At 41.5% G+C, this 20196-nt stretch overlaps 1 protein-coding gene across 1 annotated transcript in view; it reads left to right on the top strand.

The window, feature by feature from the left end:
* Positions 1-20196, top strand: part of SPICE1 (spindle and centriole associated protein 1) — a 1080118-nt gene that overhangs the window by 534787 nt on the left and 525135 nt on the right. The window contains exon 10 of the mRNA XM_044072827.1: positions 9001-9151. Coding sequence (XP_043928762.1) covers positions 9001-9151 — 151 coding nt within the window. The remainder of the gene's footprint in view (positions 1-9000; positions 9152-20196) is intronic.

Below are 20196 nucleotides of genomic sequence, written 5' to 3'. Positions count from 1 at the left end.
AATCTTAGTTCTTACAGGCAACAGCATGTATACTGGTACTTATGTGGACGTGGTAAAATGAAATATTTAGGTGTATGGATTTAAAAGGATTACATTGTGGCAGTAAGAATATGAGAAAAGAAACTAAACAGAAGATAACACAAAAACTGAGAAAATTGAATTTCTTGATCATGGATATGGATTGTAAGATACACCGTGCAAATGTTTTTAATCTTGTGTACAGGTCAGGCATAATTTTATCCAGCAGAGGATAAGTTTGGATGATAATGGAGTTGAAGGAATTTGTGAGGGAAAAGAAGGCAAGTGATTAATAGGATAAAGTTGATTGTCCTCATAGAGCAGTGTAGCTTAGTGTTAACTAATCCGAAGGGGAATTTTAGAGATACACAGTAACGGCTTGTATACATAATATAAGAAGAATGCTATGAATCCAAGTGAAAAAGGATGAGAATGAAATGGGTGGGTTGTTTTAGAGATCGAGACTTGGATTTTGGATCCAAGTCTGTAAGGGAAATAACAACCCTACAGAACATTGCATTTATAAAGTATCAGAAAGTATTCTGAGAACTACATCAGCATAGGAATGAAGAAAGGTGATATTATCAATAGGTATGCCTGCAAATAGGGGTAAAGAAAATAGTTAAGTGGGAGTTATAATTTACTGGAGGAAGCATGCAAAGGAACCAAGGTACTGAGAACAATAACTGTGGAGAGAAAGGCAGTAGAGTGAGATGGGGCAAAGCAGAAGTTTGGATTGCAGATTAGAGCCTGGCTTCCCTGTGATATGAGGCTATATGCAGATAGAAAGTGGTTGGTAGTCCTAACGGAAAGACCAGCTCTGTAGTTTTTTTTTCCTTGAATCTGAAAAATAAGCTGCTGTTACAAAATGGATAATTAGTAGGGCATATGAAGTACTGCATGATAAGTAAAACAAGCAGAGAAGTTTTGAAAACATTGGGGAAAGAGAAGAGAAAGCCGATTTACAAAGAAACAAAGGGAATACATTTGTAAGGCTCCCAAATAAACAACAACATCCAGAAGGTTTAGAATTTTTGCATGGCAGTGTTTACTTTGGGTATAACAATACCTTTGCAGACTTCATAGGATTTTTCCTCGGGTGGATAACAGATGCTTGAGGTGTGATGGAGAAAAGAGAGGTAAATGTGGGCATATTTTTGGGAAAAGTAACAAGTTGGAAGATTTTTTAAATTCCCTTCGGAGTACTTTTGCGGAAACATTGGTGGAATAAATGGTAACTAAGGACATGATTCCTCTAAGCTGGAATGCAGGATCTGAATTGCCTAGACACTTAGTACAGCCTTCCTAAGTTTAATGTTATTGGCTGCCCAAAATAAATTGCTAGAAAATGGAAATTGAAATCTATTATCATTTAAAGAACGTTTGGGATATTGCAAAGGATATAAAAAGAATGTGGGACATTTAGAAAAGAGCTGGAGAGCAAAGTTCATAGAAATAAATGAAACTTTTAAGACCAGTACATGCAAAATAATGTTCAGAGGAGGAGTAGGGATTAAAGGAAAACAGGAATTAAGAAAAATGTATACTGTTGGAGTGAATGAAGATTGTAAAGAAAAACCCATGCATATTGCAGGACTACAATAGAAACTGTTACCGTAGTTTGTTTTCATTTGTATTAATGTATATAAATACATGTCGCAGATTAGATTGTGGTGACTTTATAAAGATGCTACAAAAGGCTGTGAACTTAAACTGCTGAATAGTGCATGGCTTCAAGAGAGGAAAAGATGTGAGAGTTCCAGGGTTTGACAGTTCCTCATCCGTCTGTAGTTTACTTATTTATTTCTCCTTGTTTTTATTTTGGTGGGAGGAATGCCAAGTCTGCTTTAATTTTGTATCTTTATTTTTGTATTTATCCTTTGTTGATCAGGTCAATTCCTCTAGATCTACAGCCTCTTTTCAGTGTAGACCACAGATGGTATTTATACTACTAGGGGAAATTTGGCCAGGACTTCAGGAAACTTCCTCTATTCTTTTTGATAAATGCCGTGGGATCTTATACAGCCATTTGAGCTACCACCAACTCAAGCAGATGGGATCTCAATTTAATGTTTCAGCCAAAGGATGACACACTCAGGAGTGTAGCACCCCTCCTTATGATGCCCTGCAGTGTCAGCAATCCAGCCATTGGTATGGGGTAGAACCCACAGCCTTCTGATCATTCCCAGATGGCAGTTCCTTGTCCTTCCATTATGCATTTTCTTTTTATTTTTGATTGTTATTATTTTGGGGAAGGGAAATGCCAAGTCTGCATGTTACTGCCAACAAATAGATTCATGTTGCTGCTGTAGCTGAAGATAGAAAAGTGATTCTGTATGCTGTGTGTAGTTCTTGTGGGTTGCACAGCTAGGCTTATAAGGGCCTTAGTGGTCATTACTGTAGTATAGACCTATTAAACTATGAATTTGTTTGTATCATTTCAGTATTTCATGAAATATAATTCCAACAATGTCTTTTCACATGTTATACATTTATATTTTTGATACAATTTTGGATGTTCTTCATCTCACATTGCTGCAGTCCTTACTTATGGGTAGTCCGCTGTCCTCGGTCGGCCCGAATACCAAAGTATTAGGCTGACGTCGGTCATGGGCGCACAGCCCTGACATCAGAGCATCAGGGTATAAAAGCGCATGACCAACGTCATATCCTCAGTCTTTTTTGCCGCATGGTCCGATGCAGAAGCTGCGTTGCAAGTGCTGTTCGGCTTTCTGAAATTTTTCGTTTTCGGAGTTTCAGACATACCAAGTTGGGCTAAGTACCCCGTTGGGGAGCATTTTTGTTTTTTCTTGCTTCAGTTGTTTACCGGATGTCAGAAAAAGTGAATAATTGTATTTCTTGTGGGAAGCAGATACCGCATAGGGATTACCACTCGCTTTGTATCCCTTGCTTGGGACCGGAGCACGACGTAGTTGGGTGTCGGTTTTGTGCTAGGTTTAATAAGCGCACTATTAAGAGAAGGCTAGATTGCGCTAGGTTAGTGTTTGGCAAACGGTGTAATTATAATATGCCGTCGGATCCTCCGGCCCGCTTCCAAGAAGCGTAAAGACAAATCTGTAAAGCCTAGACAGGATGATTCGTCCATTTCGGACGCCAGTCCTTTAGAGACTGCAGTGGAACAGGTGGATCCGGCTGAAGTTTCTGTTGAGTCTCAGGGGGAAACCTTGATTTTACAGGATGTGGCATCACAGGAGTCAGGTCAGGCTGAAGGGGCCTCTCAGGTTACTATTCTCCCTTCTTTGCCTAAGGGGGTTAGGCCTTCTGCTACTGTTTCTAGGGCTCCTTCTAAGGGCAGGACTGTTTTGCCTTCTTCTGGAGTTAGTTCTGGCTCTTCAGGGTCTGTACGTAAGAAGCATATGTTTAAAATGGCAGAAGATTTAATTTCTTTAATTAGAGGTTCCATGCCCCCTCCTGATAAGAGGCCCAGGGTAGAGCCAGAGTTGGAAATTTTGGAGCAGGCCTCAGATGATTCTGAGTCTTCTGCTGGGGATATTCAAGATTTTCCTCCTTATTCGGATTCCGATGTAGAGGATTCTACTCCTTCTGCTTCCCCTCCAGAGGATTTTTCATTTTCAGAAACCTTACACTCTATGAGGGAACATTTTAAGTGGGAAGGACAGGATTACTCAGATTCCAGAAAGAGGCTTAGAGAGTTCTTGTTTTTACCACAGCACAGACCCTTGGCTATTCCTCCTGTTTTGGATGTTGTTCAGGATGTTTTTTCGGAGGCCTCATTTAATCCGGATTCTATGCCTCCTGCACCAGTTAAACCGGACAGGTATTATAGGGTACCTGAGGCTCATAAATACCTATATAAGAGTCCTAGGGCGGACCCAGAAACTATTAGTCAGGGGCCTAAGGGTGTTAGGGCTTCTGTTGTAAAGAATCCGGTTCCTCTAGATAAGGAAGCTAGAGCTTTGGACAGATGGGGTAAGAAGGTGTACACCTCTTCTACTTTGGCAATGAGGGCTTTAAATTGCCAGTTTCATATGTTGAAATATCAGAATTTCCTCCTTTCTCAGCTAAAATCTAAAGTGGATGCTTTGGCGGAGGGCATATAGTGTAAAGAATTGCAAGATTTGGTGCATGTTTCTGAACAGGTGGGGAAACATTCTTTGCAGTGTGGCTTTGATGCTTTGCAGGCTTCTTCTAGAGTGGCTGCCACTGGTTCAGTTCTTCGTAGGCATGCCTGGCTTAAGGATCAGAATTTATCTGAACATGTTAAGTCTAGAATTCTGGATGCCACTTTACAGTCCGAAGTGTTGTTTGGTCCTCCTGTGGAGTCTGTTTTGAAGAAAATGGAGGACAAGGCTAAGTCTATGCAGACTGTTAAAGATTTTTTGCAGGTTCAACCTCCTAAGTTTAGTAGAAATTGGCCTGCTAAGGGGTGGGCGTACCCTTCTTCTGATTCCCAGTCTAGGGGTAGATCTAGGCATGGTAGGGGCAGAGCTCAGAGTACCTTTAGGCCTAGAACCTGGAGTTCGCCTGCTCAATCTGCTGGTGAGGGTAGGGGCCAGTCCTTTCGTAAACAGGCCCAATGACCTGCATTTTCAGCTGCCAGATTCTTCTTGCCTGGCAGCTCCTTTGGGAGGAAAGCTAGCTCTCTTCAAGCAAAATTGGTTTTAGTCACCCAAGACAAATGGGTGTTGGACATTATAAACAAAGGTTACAAGTTTTATTTCCATACATTGCCTCCTTTCAAAGGTATGCCAGACATTCCTCCTCGGCAAAGGATGGAGGCTCACAAACAGATTTCATTACTTCTTCACATGGGAGCCATACAGCCAGTACCTCCTTCAGAAGTGGGTCTAGGGTTTTATTCCCACCTGTTTCTAGTACCAAAGAAAGGGAACACGTGGAGACCGATTTTGGATTTATCTCTCCTCAACACTTATTTGGACATTCCAAAGTTCAAAATGTTGACATTACAACAGCTTTTGCCTCTGCTGGGAAAAGATCACTGGATGGTAACTCTGGATCTAAAAGAGGCTTATCTTCATGTTCCTATCAGGCCCAGTTGCAGGAAGTACCTGTGTTTTCGAGCTGGAAATTTACATTATCAGTTCTCTGCATTGCCCTTTGGCTTATCTACTGCGCCCAGAGTGTTCACAAAGGTTCTGGCTCCAGTGATAGCCTTTTTCAGGATGGAAGGAATACAAATTTATCCTTATTTGGACAATTGCCTGATTATTGCACAAGACAAGGACAAGCTTCTTCAGCATCTATGGTATGTGATGGTAGTGTTAAGATGCCTAGGGTATTCTGTGAACGAAACAAAGTCCAGTCTAGTACCCTCTCAGGACATGTGCTTTCTGGGTGTGAGACTGAATACAGCTTCCCAGATGGCCTTCTTGACCCCGGACAAACAGAAAAGTCTTTCACTTTATTTCCATCAAATGTCTCTACAGTCCAGGCTGACTGCAAGGACAGTCCTTCAAGCCTTGGGGTTCATGGCATCTTGTATTCTGGTGCTTCCCAATGCCAAATTGCATATGAGGAAGCTTCAATGGTATCTCAAAATCTATGGACACAACACTGCCAGGATCTAGACACTGTCATTCAAATAATACCTTGCATTCAGAAGGAATTTTTGTGGTGGGCTCAGGAATGTCACCTAAACAAGGGACTCTCTGTGACCCGACCAGAGGCGAGTCAGATTCTAACGACAGATGCCTCGGACAAGGCTTGGGGAGCACACCTCAATGGGAAATGGGTGCAAGACACGTGGCCTGCCAGACTTCAACATTTGCATATCAACTTGAAGGAGATGTTAGCAGTACAATTTGCATTAATGGCTTTCAAGGATTTACTTCACCCAGGGCAGGTGTTGATTCTAACAGACAACACAACTGTCATGTGGTACATCAACAAGCAAGGGGGAACTCATTTGTACCCTCTTTGCAGACAAGCGATGATTTTGTGGGAGACAGCTCTCAGTTACAACCTCAATCTTCAGGCAAGATTTCTCCCAGGAGCACAGAACTCCTTAGCAGATGTATTGAGCAGACAAATAGTGGATCCTCACGAGTGGAAATTGGATCCTCAGGTATTTCAAAAGTTGACAGTGTCATGGGGAACTCCAGACATAGATCTGTTCGCTTCCCCACTAAATTACCAGTTGACAAAGTTTTGCACAAAAAGGTTTCATCCCACAGCTTGGAAGGTGGACGCTCTGTCATTCAGTTGGAACAATCTTCATGTATATGCCTTTCCACCTCTACCTCTTCTGCCCAAGGTTCTCTTGAAGGCCAGACAAGACAAGCCATCCATGATCCTGATAGCACCGGATTGGCCTCGACAACACTGGTACCCGCTACTGAGGAGTTTGGTCCGAGAGCCTCCATGGCCTCTGCCTTTGATTCCACACCTTTTGTCTCAGGAGGGCAATCACTTTCTCAATGTCAGAATTCAGTCTCTGCATCTAACAGCCTGGCATATTCTGTTTTAGATTCTGGAGGTTCTCAGCTTCCACAACAAGTTTTGAATGTTATTTTGGAGGCCAGGAGGCCTAGTACAAGGAAAGTTTATGCTGATAAATGGAGGAGAGTTTTTATTTGGAGCAAAGGGAAGGACTTTGATGTTTCCAAGCCTAATTTGAGTGCTTCCTTACAATATCTTACTGAGTTATTAGACAAAGGTTTGTCCTTCTCCTCCATAAAGGTTCATGCTGCAGCCATTTCGGCTAATTATGACTGTGACCCTCCTTTATTCTCTCATCCTTTGTTTAAGCAGTTTCTCAGAGGGGCAAAGAACATAAGACCCCCATGTAGAGCTCCTACTCCTGCTTGGGATCTCAATTTTGTGTTGGAAAAGCTTACTCTACAACCTTTTGAGCCTGCAGCTACGGCCGAGTTAAAGTATTTGTCATGGAAAACTGCTTTTTTGTTGGCCATTACTTCTGCAAGAAGGGTTTCTGAATTACAGGCCCTTATGGCAGTGGAGCCTTTCTTGATTTTTCATAAGGATAGGGTATCTTTGCGTACTAATCCTTCCTTTATGCCTAAAGTGGTTTCTAGTATGGCCTTAAACCAAACTATTCATTTGCCTACTTTTTATGCAAATCCTCAAAATAAAGGGGAGAAGATTTTGCATACTTTGGATATTCACAGGCAGTTGCGTTATTATTTGAGCAGAACCAAGGAGTTCAGACAGTCTCAGCAGTTGTTTGTTTCTTTTGCTTTGGGTTCACAGGGTAAACCTGTTTCTAAACAAACTATTTCTAAATGGATTGGGTTTTGTTATTCCCATCATGGTAAGGAGATTCCGACTGGGATCAGACCTCATTCCACTAGAGCTACTGCAACTTCTACTGCCTTTCTAAGGGGAGTAGCTACAAAGGATATTTTGGAAGCAGCCACTTGGAGTTCAGTACATACTTTTTCTAAACATTACCACCTTCCTCTTTATTCTAAGTCTAGGGCTGGATTTGCCACTGCAATTTTACAGGGCATTTTAGCAGCCCCTAATGCTTTATGATTTTTCCAACCTCCCTTTCCCGTTGCTTTGGGATTCTACCCATAAGTAAGGACTGCAGCAATGTGAGATGAAGAACATAGTACAGTTTTGTACCTACCATAAATGTAGATGTTCGAAGATCCACATTGCTGCAGTCCAATTTTCCCTCCCTCCTTCCCCTCTGTAGCTTAGCATGGTTATATGGTTTGGGTGATGGCTGTAGTTGGGCATATCTTTTGGGAAGGTACTCTGTTTTTTGGCTGTGGCCTTTCTTTTAGGGCCTTCTGACATCTGGGGCAAGAAAAGACTGAGGATATGACGTCGGTCATGCGCTTTTATACCCTGACGCTCTGATGTCAGGGCTGTGCGCCCATGACCGACGTCAGACTAATACTTTGGTATTCGGGCCGACCGAGGACAGCGGACTACCCATAAGTAAGGACTGCAGCAATGTGGATCTTCGAACATCTACATTTATGGTAGGTACAAAACTGTACTTTACAGTGAGGACATGCATGTAGTTCAAAAGTTTGTGCTCGTGTGCGTCTGTGTACAATTTCAGATTGTAGTGTGGGCCACAGCAGCAGCAGAGGAAACTGGCAATGTTTGCTGCTAGGTTTCATGTCTTCATGCAGCTTCACTCACTAACATTGCATGCCAGATATCTAGGACAAGTATTGGGTTATGACAGTCAATTAATGTGTGTTGTGTTTAGACTCTGTGCTACTCCATTTATCGCGTAGTACTCTTTCAGTGCACGATTCTGGCATGTTGTTTGTGACTCAAACATATGAAGCTCCATTCCCATTGCACACCACTGTTCTTCAGTCACTCGCATCATTTAATGCTTACTAACGGCTCAGGTCTACTTTGGTGCACAGCTGCATACTCTGTTAATCCTCCTGCCTCTAAGTAATAACTAGATTCAGTGCCCTCATCTCAAATGAGACATTAGTGAAGCACCAGTGTCGGTTAATTAGAATGTTGTCCAGCAGAGGTGCATACACTTAATCAGAATACTCTTCCTATTAGGTATAAAAAGATATTGTTTTAATTTTATAAACATGGTATAGTTTCCAGGGTGTTGTAATTAAAGCTCTCTGCCCTTTAAGCATAGGCATCCAGCAGGAGGGCAAAAATAAAACATTTGTGCTGTTAGCTAGTAGCATGATCAGTGTGTCCCAGAGCAGGTTACACAGCTTGCTGGCTTGACATTATGCTTTAAATATTTACAAGTACTTTTCAATATTTTTCAGACAGGCTTTATCCTTAACGAAGGGGCAGAAAAGAAAAAGGGTCACGTAAAACAATAGATATAATTTTAGTCCAAAATGTAAAAAAAGATGGTGCATATAATGTTAAACAAATAAAATGAATGCCTTTGCTTTCATTATATAAACAAATGTAAAACCCATAGTATTTTGTTGCAACACCATCCAGCTCTGTACGTGTTTTCCTCATATGACTTGGAAATACATTTTCCTATGTTTTTCTCCTTTTGTGCAGGAAAAGTTGCAGCAGTACATGGTTATAACAGATGAAGCACTGATCTCACTTAGCCAATCTACAAAGGAAATGCCATCAAAAAACAGCAGCAGAGAGCAGATCAAGACAGACTGCACCATGGATGCAACCCAGCATGGAGCTGGTAGCCAAGGTCTGCATGATTTGTAGTGTGCAGTTGTAGAGATGTAAAGTGAGTAATGAAGTTTATGGTGTTTATGTACTTTTGTATATTTAACAAAAACCACGAAAAGCACGAGCTGGATGCCAGGAAAATCCAAATTTATTGAGCGCTTTCATCAAAATTACATATGACATCCTCAGAATGACAATGACACTCCTGCACATCTTATTTATATTAAAACCAATTAACAAATTAACCAATTACCATATGTAATTCTTGAACATTTGTAGATTTAAAGAAACAGACTCCCTTACACAACTGAATGAAAAGTATAAAATGTATATGTACATGACAGTATACATATATAAACACAATTAATAGCACCTGTTGTAAAATAAATCATCAACCATATATATATATATAGAGAGAGAGAGAAAATACTAGTTAAAAATGCAAAAATAATGCAAAATATGGTATATTTTCTATCAATGTATTTATGATAATGATACTTGTAATATTTACAAGTTTGCAACAATAATAACAGTGCTGTTACCTCTAAAGAAGAAAATCTGCTTTTAATTTTAAAAAACTAGTAAGAGAAACCATGTCATTAAGTCCCTGGACTAGTGGTGGCATTTACCCTCAATTGCCATAATAGTTCTTTAAGTTCTAATACTTGGTCAATGGGGCCACCTCTCTCATCCATTACAAGCTGTTCCAGGACTGTAAACTTAGTGGTGATCTGGATAGATGTTAACATGTTTGGCTAATGCATTTTTTAGATTCCCTTTCCCTATGTCATACATGTGCTGGTATATGAGTGTCCTAAAGGCATTCTTAGTTTTACCAATGTAAAATTTAGAACACTCCTGACATATACCTGCATAAACCACATATTTAGTCCCACAATTATTTTTCTGGTTGAATCTCACCAAACCATATCCACTATAAAGACTCTGTCACCCTCCAAAATGTATGTCATTTTACCTGCACCACATTTAATGTTCCTACCCTTGTTGTTTTCTAGTAAATTCTTAACACTAGTATCCTTTTTATATACTATAACAGGTACATCACCTATTTTCCCCCCGATGGTCTCATCACTTCTTAATACGAATGTATTTTTGGCAATAATGTCTCAAATCAGAGGGAATTGTGGAGTATATGTAAGAATCAACCCATTCCTATAAGAACCAGTTGTCAGTACACTGTTTTCCAATGGTGCACACAATCTGGAGATGTCTAAACCTAACAAGGGGTAAAAATATCCTTCCACTCTCTTTTTTTTTTACTTCATCCAGTAACGGTTTCACAAATTTCTCAGGATAACCCTTCTTCATTAACATACTCAGTAAAACATCCCTTTCCTTGTAAAAATCCTCCAATTTACTAATCATATAGGTTCATAGGTTCATACTAGGCTATCTGCCCTAGGGCATTTATAAGCCTAGCCAGAGTGTGTTTGGCTTTCGCCACCCATTTTAAATTAATTTTGCTATGCCTTTTTTTGAGGTTAGTATACTGTGCCTCTGTCTAACAGTGACACAGAAGTGATAGCTGGGGTAAACCTACGATCTCCCATCCACTCATCAAGATTCCTCTTGAAGAGAGTCAATGTGGGACACTGCCTAACCTGGACTGGGATTTTATTCCAGAGTGAAGGGAGCCTCTGGGTTATGAATCTGTCCCTCCAGCATGTCCTATTTATTTCAGTGCTGAGGTTCAAGTCTCTCAAGCGCCTAGCTCGATGGGATTTGGATTTTCTGAGGTGCAGCATGTCCATTAATTCCGGGTTGGACATGGCTTTATACGTCAGGCACAGATCGCCTCTGAGCAGGCGGTATGCCACTGAGTAGAGCTGGAGTTTCTTTAACCGGGCAGTATATGGCATCTGTTTGAGCCCTTTGATCCTCTTGGTGAGGTACTTTTGGGGTCTTTCCAGTTGCTGCAGGTGTCTGGTAAGGTACATCCCAAAAGGGGCATTGTACTCAATTATGGGCCTGATGAGTGATGAGTAAAGAGGTACGATGACCTCCCCTGATTTAGATGTGAATCCCTTCATGATTAGGTGGGCTATATAAAATGTTTTTCTAACCACTTTGGCCACGTGGTTGTCAAATGAGAGATTGCCATCAACTTGGGTCCCCAGGTCCCTAATGACTTTTTCTGTACTTAATGGATTACCACCTATGTGGTAATTTGTGGGCACTTTGTTTTTGCCAAAGGGGATGACTATACACTTTTTGGCGTTTAGCTTGAGGCCATGGCTCTGGCACCAGTTGTCTGTTTCTATGAGGCCCTTTTGGAGGATGCTTGTGTCGGCTGGAGAGTTGATTATGGCGCCCAGTTTGCAGTCATCTGCGAACTTGGTCAGCCACAGTCCTTCCGTGTTGGCCTGTACCGCCAAGTAATATATACCGAACAAGAGAGGTCCCAGGACTGAGCCTTGTGGGATGCCACTTGTAACTGGTTTGGAGTCTGACATGGCTCCAGCAATTCTAGCCATGTGGGTTCTGTCCTTGAGCCAGTTTGCAACCCATCTAGTGACATAGGGGTTTATATTTAAGCTGGTGAGCTTATCTATAATGTCCAAGTGGGGTATTGTATCGAAGGCTTTTGCGAGGTCCAGTTAGGCTGTGTGGACCACCTTCCCCTCGTCAATGGCCTTGGTGACTGTTTCAAAGAAATCGACCAGGTTTTAAGAGGCAGGATCTGCCCTTAACAAAGCCAAACTGGGTAGGATCCAGTGTCTGTAGGTCCCCAATATCTTTATTTATGAGGTCCATGATGATCCTTTCCATAGCTTTGCAGACCAAGCTAGTCAGGCTTATGGGGTGATAGTTTCCAGGATCCGTTGAGGCACCACCTTTGTGGAGAGGGACCACTGTTGCTGTACGCCAGTCTTTGGGTACATATCCTGTAGTAAGGCTAAGATTGAACAGTAGTTTTATGTTTGGGTTTAGCTCTTCTTGGAGTTCATGTAGGACGCAGCCCGGGACACCATCTGGTCCCATTGATGCTGTGTTTTTTGCTTTGGAGAGGGCGGCTCTTACCTGAGCATCTGAGATGTCAGGGGGGCAGCACTCTGTTGGGATAGATATTTGCCCTTTCGGTAGGGAGAGGGGGGAGAAGTTTGCACTGAACCTGACAGCTAGGATGTTGGCAATGTCTTTGGGCTCGGTGTATTTTTTGTCATTTTGGACTAATTCTGAGCATATCTGGGAATTCCCACCCAGGTTCCTAACATAACTAAAGAAAGCCTTGTGATTATCCTTAGTGTCCTGTGCAATTTTTCTCTCAAAGCTGGCCTTAGACGATTTTATGAGTGCCCGTAGTTTTTTGCAAATACTGATCAGAGATGCCTTCCCTTTTTGGGATTTTGCTCTATCATGTAGTAGCTTCCTCCTTCTATTGTATAGTTTGTTTATGGCTGGGGTCCACCAGGCAGGACGTCTGCCTTTGGAGGATTGGGTCTTGGTTTTATTTGGGATTGCATGATCCATGCATTCCTGAAGGTGTTCATAGAATGCGTTTATAAAGGATTCTGCAGTCTGGGCCGTATTTTCCACAGGCCTGGGGGCTTTGAAGGATTTTGCCTCGGTTTTGAGGCGTGTGAAATTTGCTTTAGAGAAGTTTTTCACTGTGGTTTTCTGGGCAGGGGTGGGGTCGGGATGTGAATATCCAGTGAGATTAGTTTATGGTCTGATCTTACCAGTGAGGGATACACTTCTGGTCTGGAGCATAGTGTCCCCATGTTGGTGATGATCAGGTCCAGTATGTTTTCCCCTCTTGTGGGAGTGGTAACAAGTTGTTCCATAGCATTTGAGTTTATAAATTCTAGGAACCTTTGGGCTAGGGTGTTGGAGCTAGAGTAATGCTCCCAGTCTATGTTTGGGTAGTTGAAGTCGCCCAATATAATGGTGTTTGGAGAGACCTTCATATTTTCCAGTATTCTCAGGAAGGCCAAGTGGGGTTCCTGTGTTTGGGAAGGGTGGTCTGTAGCAGGCTATAAACTGGAAGGCAGTTTTACCCACAGTTAGTTGCACATGGATAGTCTCTGATGCTTCGTGCTGAGCCACCAATCTGGACATGTGGGTATCTTTGACGAATATTGATACTCCCCCTCCTTTTGTGGTTCGGTCCAAGTTTTGGGGCCGAAAAGCATGGTATGAGGTATAACCTGGTAGTGCTGGGGTGCTCTCGGGAGCCTTGAACCAGGTTTCTGTTACTGCACAGATATCAATGTTCTCCATGCTAAGGAGAGTTTTGAGTGCGTGCGTCTTGAGGTTTAGACTTCTGGCGTTGAGTAGCATTACTCTTAGTTTCTTATCCCTTGTGATACCTATGGAGGTGGGTTTGTCTTTTGAGCCTTGCCTAAAAAAGGCACTATGGGGGTAGCAAGAGCCTTTGCCAATATCCGAAAGCCCAGGGGTGACAGGTGCAAGCCGTCCCTAGCGAAGCATCGTGGCTTGTCGAGCATAATCAGAATCTACTAGAAGTGCACAAACCCACTCATCCCCCAGGCAAAAACCTTCTTTCCTTCAGCCTCGCTCGCCTCTGGAACTCTCTTCCACCTAACATCCGCACTACCACTAATCACTCTACCTTCAAGAAATCTCTTTTCTCACACCTAGCATCTCTATGGGAGTGCTCATGCACCCACCCCTCATAACCTACTCTACTATATAACTACTCTACTACATGCTCTTTAATTACCATAACGTACTGTTTTCATCTTCCATGTTTGCTTATTAATCTTCTTCTATGTTTGTGTTTGTTGATTCTATAGCATATACCAAGGCTGTTACTATCTAATTGTAACAAACTTTAATATTTTGCTTATGTTCTTTTACTACAATGTACCTAGAAATTATTGTCAAATGTTAATGTACATTTATTCTTTTTTGGAGCTTTTCTCCCCAGGACTCCATTGAAAACGGGTTCTTCGTGGCCCAATGGACTATCCTGGTAAACCAACTGCAATAAATAAATAAATAAATAATAAATGTGATCCCAGGCTGACAGGCATTGGATCCCCTTTGAATGGCACCAGTACTTAAGCCAATTGTTGAAATTGATCATCTTGTCTTCATATTGTGGCATCATTCTTGGTGAGGGTAAGATGCTACTCAAGGTCAGGGTCATACCGGCCTGGGCTACATGCTCAGAGAGCTCCTCTATGTCTCTTTTCAAGTAGTCCAGGGAGGTACGTCTCAGGTCATTCACACCAGCATGGACAATGACTGAGTCATATTTGTACTTGCCTTGGAGTGACCTGAGTGCTTGTGTTATGTGGCGGATCCTAGCGCCCGGCAGGCAGCTCACCGTGACCTTCTCCTTGTTCAGCCTGGTGAGCGGGACGTCAGTGTGCCTGACGATAGTCACCTATTACAAGTGTATCAGGTGTGTTGTTTAGCCTTAAGGGCTGTGACTGTTCGGCACACTGGCTTTGTGAGCTATGTGTTGCACGTGTTTTGTTTTGGGGTAGCGGTTTCTTGGGTGTCTGCTTTGGAGGTCTCTGCTGCTTGGGCAGATTTTTATTTAGAGCCTCCGAGTATGTTTTTGTGTGTTTGTGTTTGGTTTGTTGTCGTGGTAGGTCTATGTGAGACTGGAATTGTAGTGAGTGTGGTTTCCTTCTCCTCCTGACTGGTTACGCCAGTACTGAGTTGAGAGAGCTTAGCCTCCAGTTTGGCTATATGGGTGCATCTCTCACATGTGTTGGAATTTGTTGGGAGGAGGAGAGGGTTGTCTGTGTACATGAGGCAGTTGTAACATTGCCTCAAGATTCCCAGATTCACCAGCTGGACCAGAGAGGAGATTGACAACTGACCTTTGGACATGCTAGAATAGTATTGGGAATTCCTTTATAATTGAAAAAAAGGGCCAATGGGGAACAAGGTACTCAAGGGGAGTAGTGCTTTTAATTTTTTAGAGCTGACTTATAATTGCTTTAGTGAGCAAGTGCCAGGTAACTTAAATGCAATGTGTTACAGGTAACTTAAATGCAAAAATGACAAACAGTAACTTTCTTTCAATTGAAACAAGGAAATAAGTACAGTAAGCAATGCAGATATCACTAGGGATCCACAGAAGTACTAAAAGGCCGCGTTTTAGGTGGAATTAGCGTTTCAGGGAAATAAACAAACAACAAGCATACAAATAAAGCTAGATTCAGCAGGCCTGGATCTAGTCTATGCTACAGCAAACAAGGTGTACCGATTTCAGTAAGAAACAGTTAGAATATGCAGGCACTATAAGCTTTAACCAGAAATTCCCCGCTCAGAAGGGCAGAGTCCAGCCTCTCCTCCCACAAGAGTGCAGACCGCAATCCTTCTTAACGTAAAATAACTGGCCTGAAGCCCAAGTGCTTAAACCATAACTAATACACTTTTAGAATAACAGACACTGAGCCCTCAATCAGCAGTTCCCAACTTAGAAGGGTGTAAGCTACCTGTCCTGCCACCACAGTGCAGGCCACAAACCTTCCTAATGTAAAACAACTGGTCTGAAGCCCAAGTGCTTAATCCAAAAGACTTAGAAATGATAGCTACACTTACTACCAGCAGTAATAAATACAACTGAATACTTTAAATAATGCCTGGATTAGTGCTCAAGTTATACAAACAAAGCTAGATTCAGCAGGCCTGGATCTAGTCTATGCTACAGCAAACGAAGTGTACCAATTTCAGTAAGAAGCAGTTCAAATATGCAGGCACTATAAGCTTTAACCAGAAATTCCCAGCTCAGAAGGATAGAGTCCAGCCTCTCCTCCCACAAGAGTGCAGAACATGAACCCTCTTAATGTAAAATAACTGGCCTCAAGCCCAAGTGCTTAAACCAGAATTAATACACTTTTAGAATAACAGACACTGAGCCCTCAATCAGCAGTTCCCAACTTAGAAGGATGTAAGCTACCTGTTCTGCCACTACAGTGCAGACCACAAACCTTCCTAATGTAAAACTGGTCTGAAGCCCAGGTGCTTAAACTAAAAGGCTTACAATGAGTTACACCAAGCAGTAATAAATACAATTGAGTACTTTTAAGATGGCGCAAAAGCAAAATAAAGTAGGAATAAAACATAAATACAGTAAAAGCAGATACATTTTTTTTTTGGAAAGAGAGAAAGGAGTAGCAGAAACTAAGCTGATTGGCCTTCTCAAATGCTCTCCCTGTACTGGGTAGAATGAGGCAAGTCTCACATCCTGACCCTTAACCAAAGATCGTTTTTGGTGCAGGGGGTGCCCGCTCTCAAAGTGGAGAAGGGAGCTCGAGAATGTTGGCTTCCTGAAGATTGTTGAGCAAAATTGGTTGTTAATGTTGTCCTTGCTGATCTGTATGTCTAAATAACTAATAAGTTCAGTGTGCGTCTCCATTGTGAATTTCAAAACTGTAGTGCTAGAATTGAGAAACAGTAAAAATTCTGACAACTGGTCTTGGTTACCAGTCGAAAAAATTAGGATGTCATCCAAGTATCGTCTGTAAAATCTTCAATGTGACACCCCCTCTGATATAAAAAAAATTGGACAATTCCCACTGAGTCAAAACTATATTAGCAAAAATTGGTGCACAGGCTGCACCCATTGCTATTCCGGACCTTTGTTTGAATAAATGTCCTTAAAAAGTCAAGAAACTATTCTCCAAGACTAATTCCATCAAGATCCGTAGTGTAAGTATTTTTGTATGTGAAAATGAGGTGTGCTGACATAAAAAATCTTAGAACAGCTCAATACCTCCACTATGTGGAATGACATTAAATAGGTCTTTAATATCAATTGTAGTAAAGATAATATTACTACTATAAAATTCTTGCTTAATTTTCTTCAGACAATCCCATGAATCTCTGATAATGTGAATGAACGAACTCAAACAATGTTTTAACTGGTGGACCAAAAATTTAGCTATGGAAATAGTTTTGGAACCTTTTGCATCCACTGTAGGTCTTAGTGGGAGGTGGGTGATGTCTTTTGGATCTTTGGGATCCCAAAAATAGTCGGGATCCTCGGATGTTTCTGTATACAAAAATTAAATCCACTTCAGTGATCTGGTCATTCAAAAGTAGGTCAGCTAGGACCATATCCACATGTCTGTATGCTATATTTAATTCATTATGGGATATTTGCACATATCCATCACCAAATAAATGTTCTAGCATACATTCAATGTATATATCTTGGTCCATAATGACTAATCCACCCCCCCCCCTTATCAGGTTTCATAACTTGAATGAGTCTGTTGTTGGAAATACTGTCAAGAAGGGTGATTTCTTCCCTAGTTAAACTCAGCAATGTAGTACATTCTTTGTTCCTAGACAGGTCCCTAATTTCTTTCATAGAGATACCTTGAAACAATTGTATGGCAGGGTGTAATGGGGGGGGTTAAATACACTCGTCTTCTTACATACAATAGAATAGCTGTTGTTATTGTTAGTCTCTCCCACGGTTACACTTAGATTCAACTTTCTAGTATATAACATAACATCTAATAGAGTCTTTTCAACATTAAATTTTTTAAAAGGCACAACATTTAACCCTTTCTGGAAGAGGTTTGCCCATTCCTTGGTAACTTGGACACTGCTTAAGTTGTATATTTTGAAATCTTTGTGGTCATTTAAAATAATAGCAACGTCACTGTGGTCGTTATTAAACATTGTGTCTTGTATTATCTTGCTCGTTGCCAATTCACCCGACCCCCCCTCCCAGAATTGCTCTGATGTAGATGGTAATAATCCCCTTGATAATTCCCACTGGATTGCCTCCTGTGGTGGTAGCCTTGTTTTCGGATCCTCTCCGACCTCCTTAGGGGTTGTCCTAAAGGGATGGGACCTGGGGTACTATCACCACTAAATTCAATATCTTCAGTAGTTTCCTGAAAAAACCTCATTGTTGTTGAAGTTAATTTTCACAGATTTGTCATTGCCATTTGATACCAAAGGATAGGCTAAATCTGCTTCATAATCTTTGGCATCTCTATCTTTGGCATCTCTATCCAACTTTTTGTTCTTTTTTTCTTTTATTTTGTCCATAATCTTGTCAGTGTTGGCAAGCACTGAATTATATTCATTGTAAATAGTACAAAACCCACATCCTTTTTCAAACAAGCATTAAGTTTGCTAACAGAATCTTGCAGTACATCAAATTTTTTTTACAAATGTTCATGAATTACATTTGGTAATTGGTTAGTTTATTAATTGGTTTTAATATAAATAAGATGTGCAGGAGTGTCATTCTGAGGATATCATATGTAATTTTGATGAAAGTGCTCAATAAATTTGGATTTTCCTGGCATCCAGCTCGTGCTTTTCGTGACTTTTGTATATTTCTCAATGTACTGTACAAAGAATGGAAATTATTGATCTGATGTCGATTTTCATTCTATCCTCAATGATCAAACTCTGACATTACTAAAGCTCATGGCCACCAAAAAGCTTTCGAGCTCCTCCCTTACCCACAGTGCACCAACCCCTAACAAAACTCAGTGTGGTCAGCCTGAGCTCATGAACTTGCATTGAGATATGTAGTTGTTGTTGATAGTTTCACTTCTTTGACATGTATAAATATATTTTCCCTTACCCTTTACACACTGTGTAATTCTTGTTTACTATTGTTGGTAATTTCTTTCTTATAATCTGTAACTTCCTATAGTACAAGTTGGTGCAGTTCTTCATACCACTGTTGGCATTTCCCTTCTCCTTTATCTTTATTACTTAAAAAAAAAAAATAAAAAAAGCTTTCATCTTTCTTTATTTTTCTTCTCCTTTTTCTCTTGTACATCATCATGTCTGACAAATGACCTTCCAGCTTCAAAACGTGTCTGAAGTGCGGGCATAAATTACCACTCTCAGATGCTCACACCTTATGTGATTGTTGTTTAGGCCCTCAGCATCTACAAGATGATTGTTCTATCTGCAAAAATTTCAATCCTAGGGCCATAGCTGAAAGAAAATTAAACTTTTTGAAGGGATTACTTCCATCTTCATTCAAAGAGGCTGTCACTGGGGCTCAATCCCTCAAGACTAAAACTAAAGAGACTTTGACAAAGTCTCCAGGACCATCAGCTTCTTTGACTCCTTCCTTGAAACCACTGAAAAAGAAACCAAGACAGGGTCCAAAATCTGCACAGATCCACTCTTCTTCAGTTCCAACAAAAATATATTTGTATCCGAAGACACTACCAAGAACAATATATTCCCCAACATTGGATCCAGTGCCTTTTTGGGTTCCCGCTCCCTTTCTGGAGAGACATCATTCTGAGTTACCATCCTTTGTCTTACCTTGTTCTTCCAGGAGTCTAACTGAAGAAGATGTGTACAAAATGATGAGGAGATTCCTCTTGGCACAGATACAGATAGGTGTTCTGCTCATACCCACTCGGGTCAAGGAGCCCATCCATCTGTTACACCACCGTTATCTGCTCCTTCTCTGATCCCTCTGGTTGTTTGAGTCCCTGGATCTGAACTTTCAGGGTCCGTCCAGCTTGGATCCAAAGATACCTTTATCTTCAGATCTGAAGACTTCGGACAGTACACTGACTCCATCTTCTTTGAATCCAGATGACTCTCTGAGCCAAAGCTGCCTTGTCGGATGCAAGGTGTTGGAGTTGTTTCTGAGGTTTTTACAGCCATCCCTTTCCCTCGGAGCTTCAGCATTGAATAGCTTGGGTTTGACTTGCACCTCAGGGGTTGCTCTTGGGGCAGAAGGAGAAAGTGGTCCAGAAGCCTACCTTCTAAGAACTGCTCTCTTCCTTCTCTCTGGAGTGGTCTGCCTTTGAGGTAGTGAAGAGGGTGTTTTCTGTTTCTACAAAATGGATGGATCCCAGCCTCTTTGGGTTTCCAATCTAGTTCCTAGATGTCTCTGCACTTAGCCACATCATTCTACACCACAGGGACAGCCAGCTCAAGGCCTTCAGACACCCCAACAGGGTCTTACAATCTCTTCTAAAACTTTACCAGAACATCCCACCAAATAAGGCCCTCAGAAGAGGAAGTGCAAGAGGAGGCACTTTCCACAAGAGTCCGTCACTGAGGATACTGATTTCAGTCAAGAAGGGTCCTCACAATCACCTTCAGAAGATATCT

This window comes from Protopterus annectens, chromosome 5.part1 (assembly GCF_019279795.1).
Source record: "Protopterus annectens isolate FY-2018-M chromosome 5.part1, PAN1.0, whole genome shotgun sequence".
Classification (NCBI taxonomy): domain Eukaryota; kingdom Metazoa; phylum Chordata; order Ceratodontiformes; family Protopteridae; genus Protopterus; species Protopterus annectens.
This window is presented reverse-complemented; position numbering and strand designations above follow the sequence as displayed.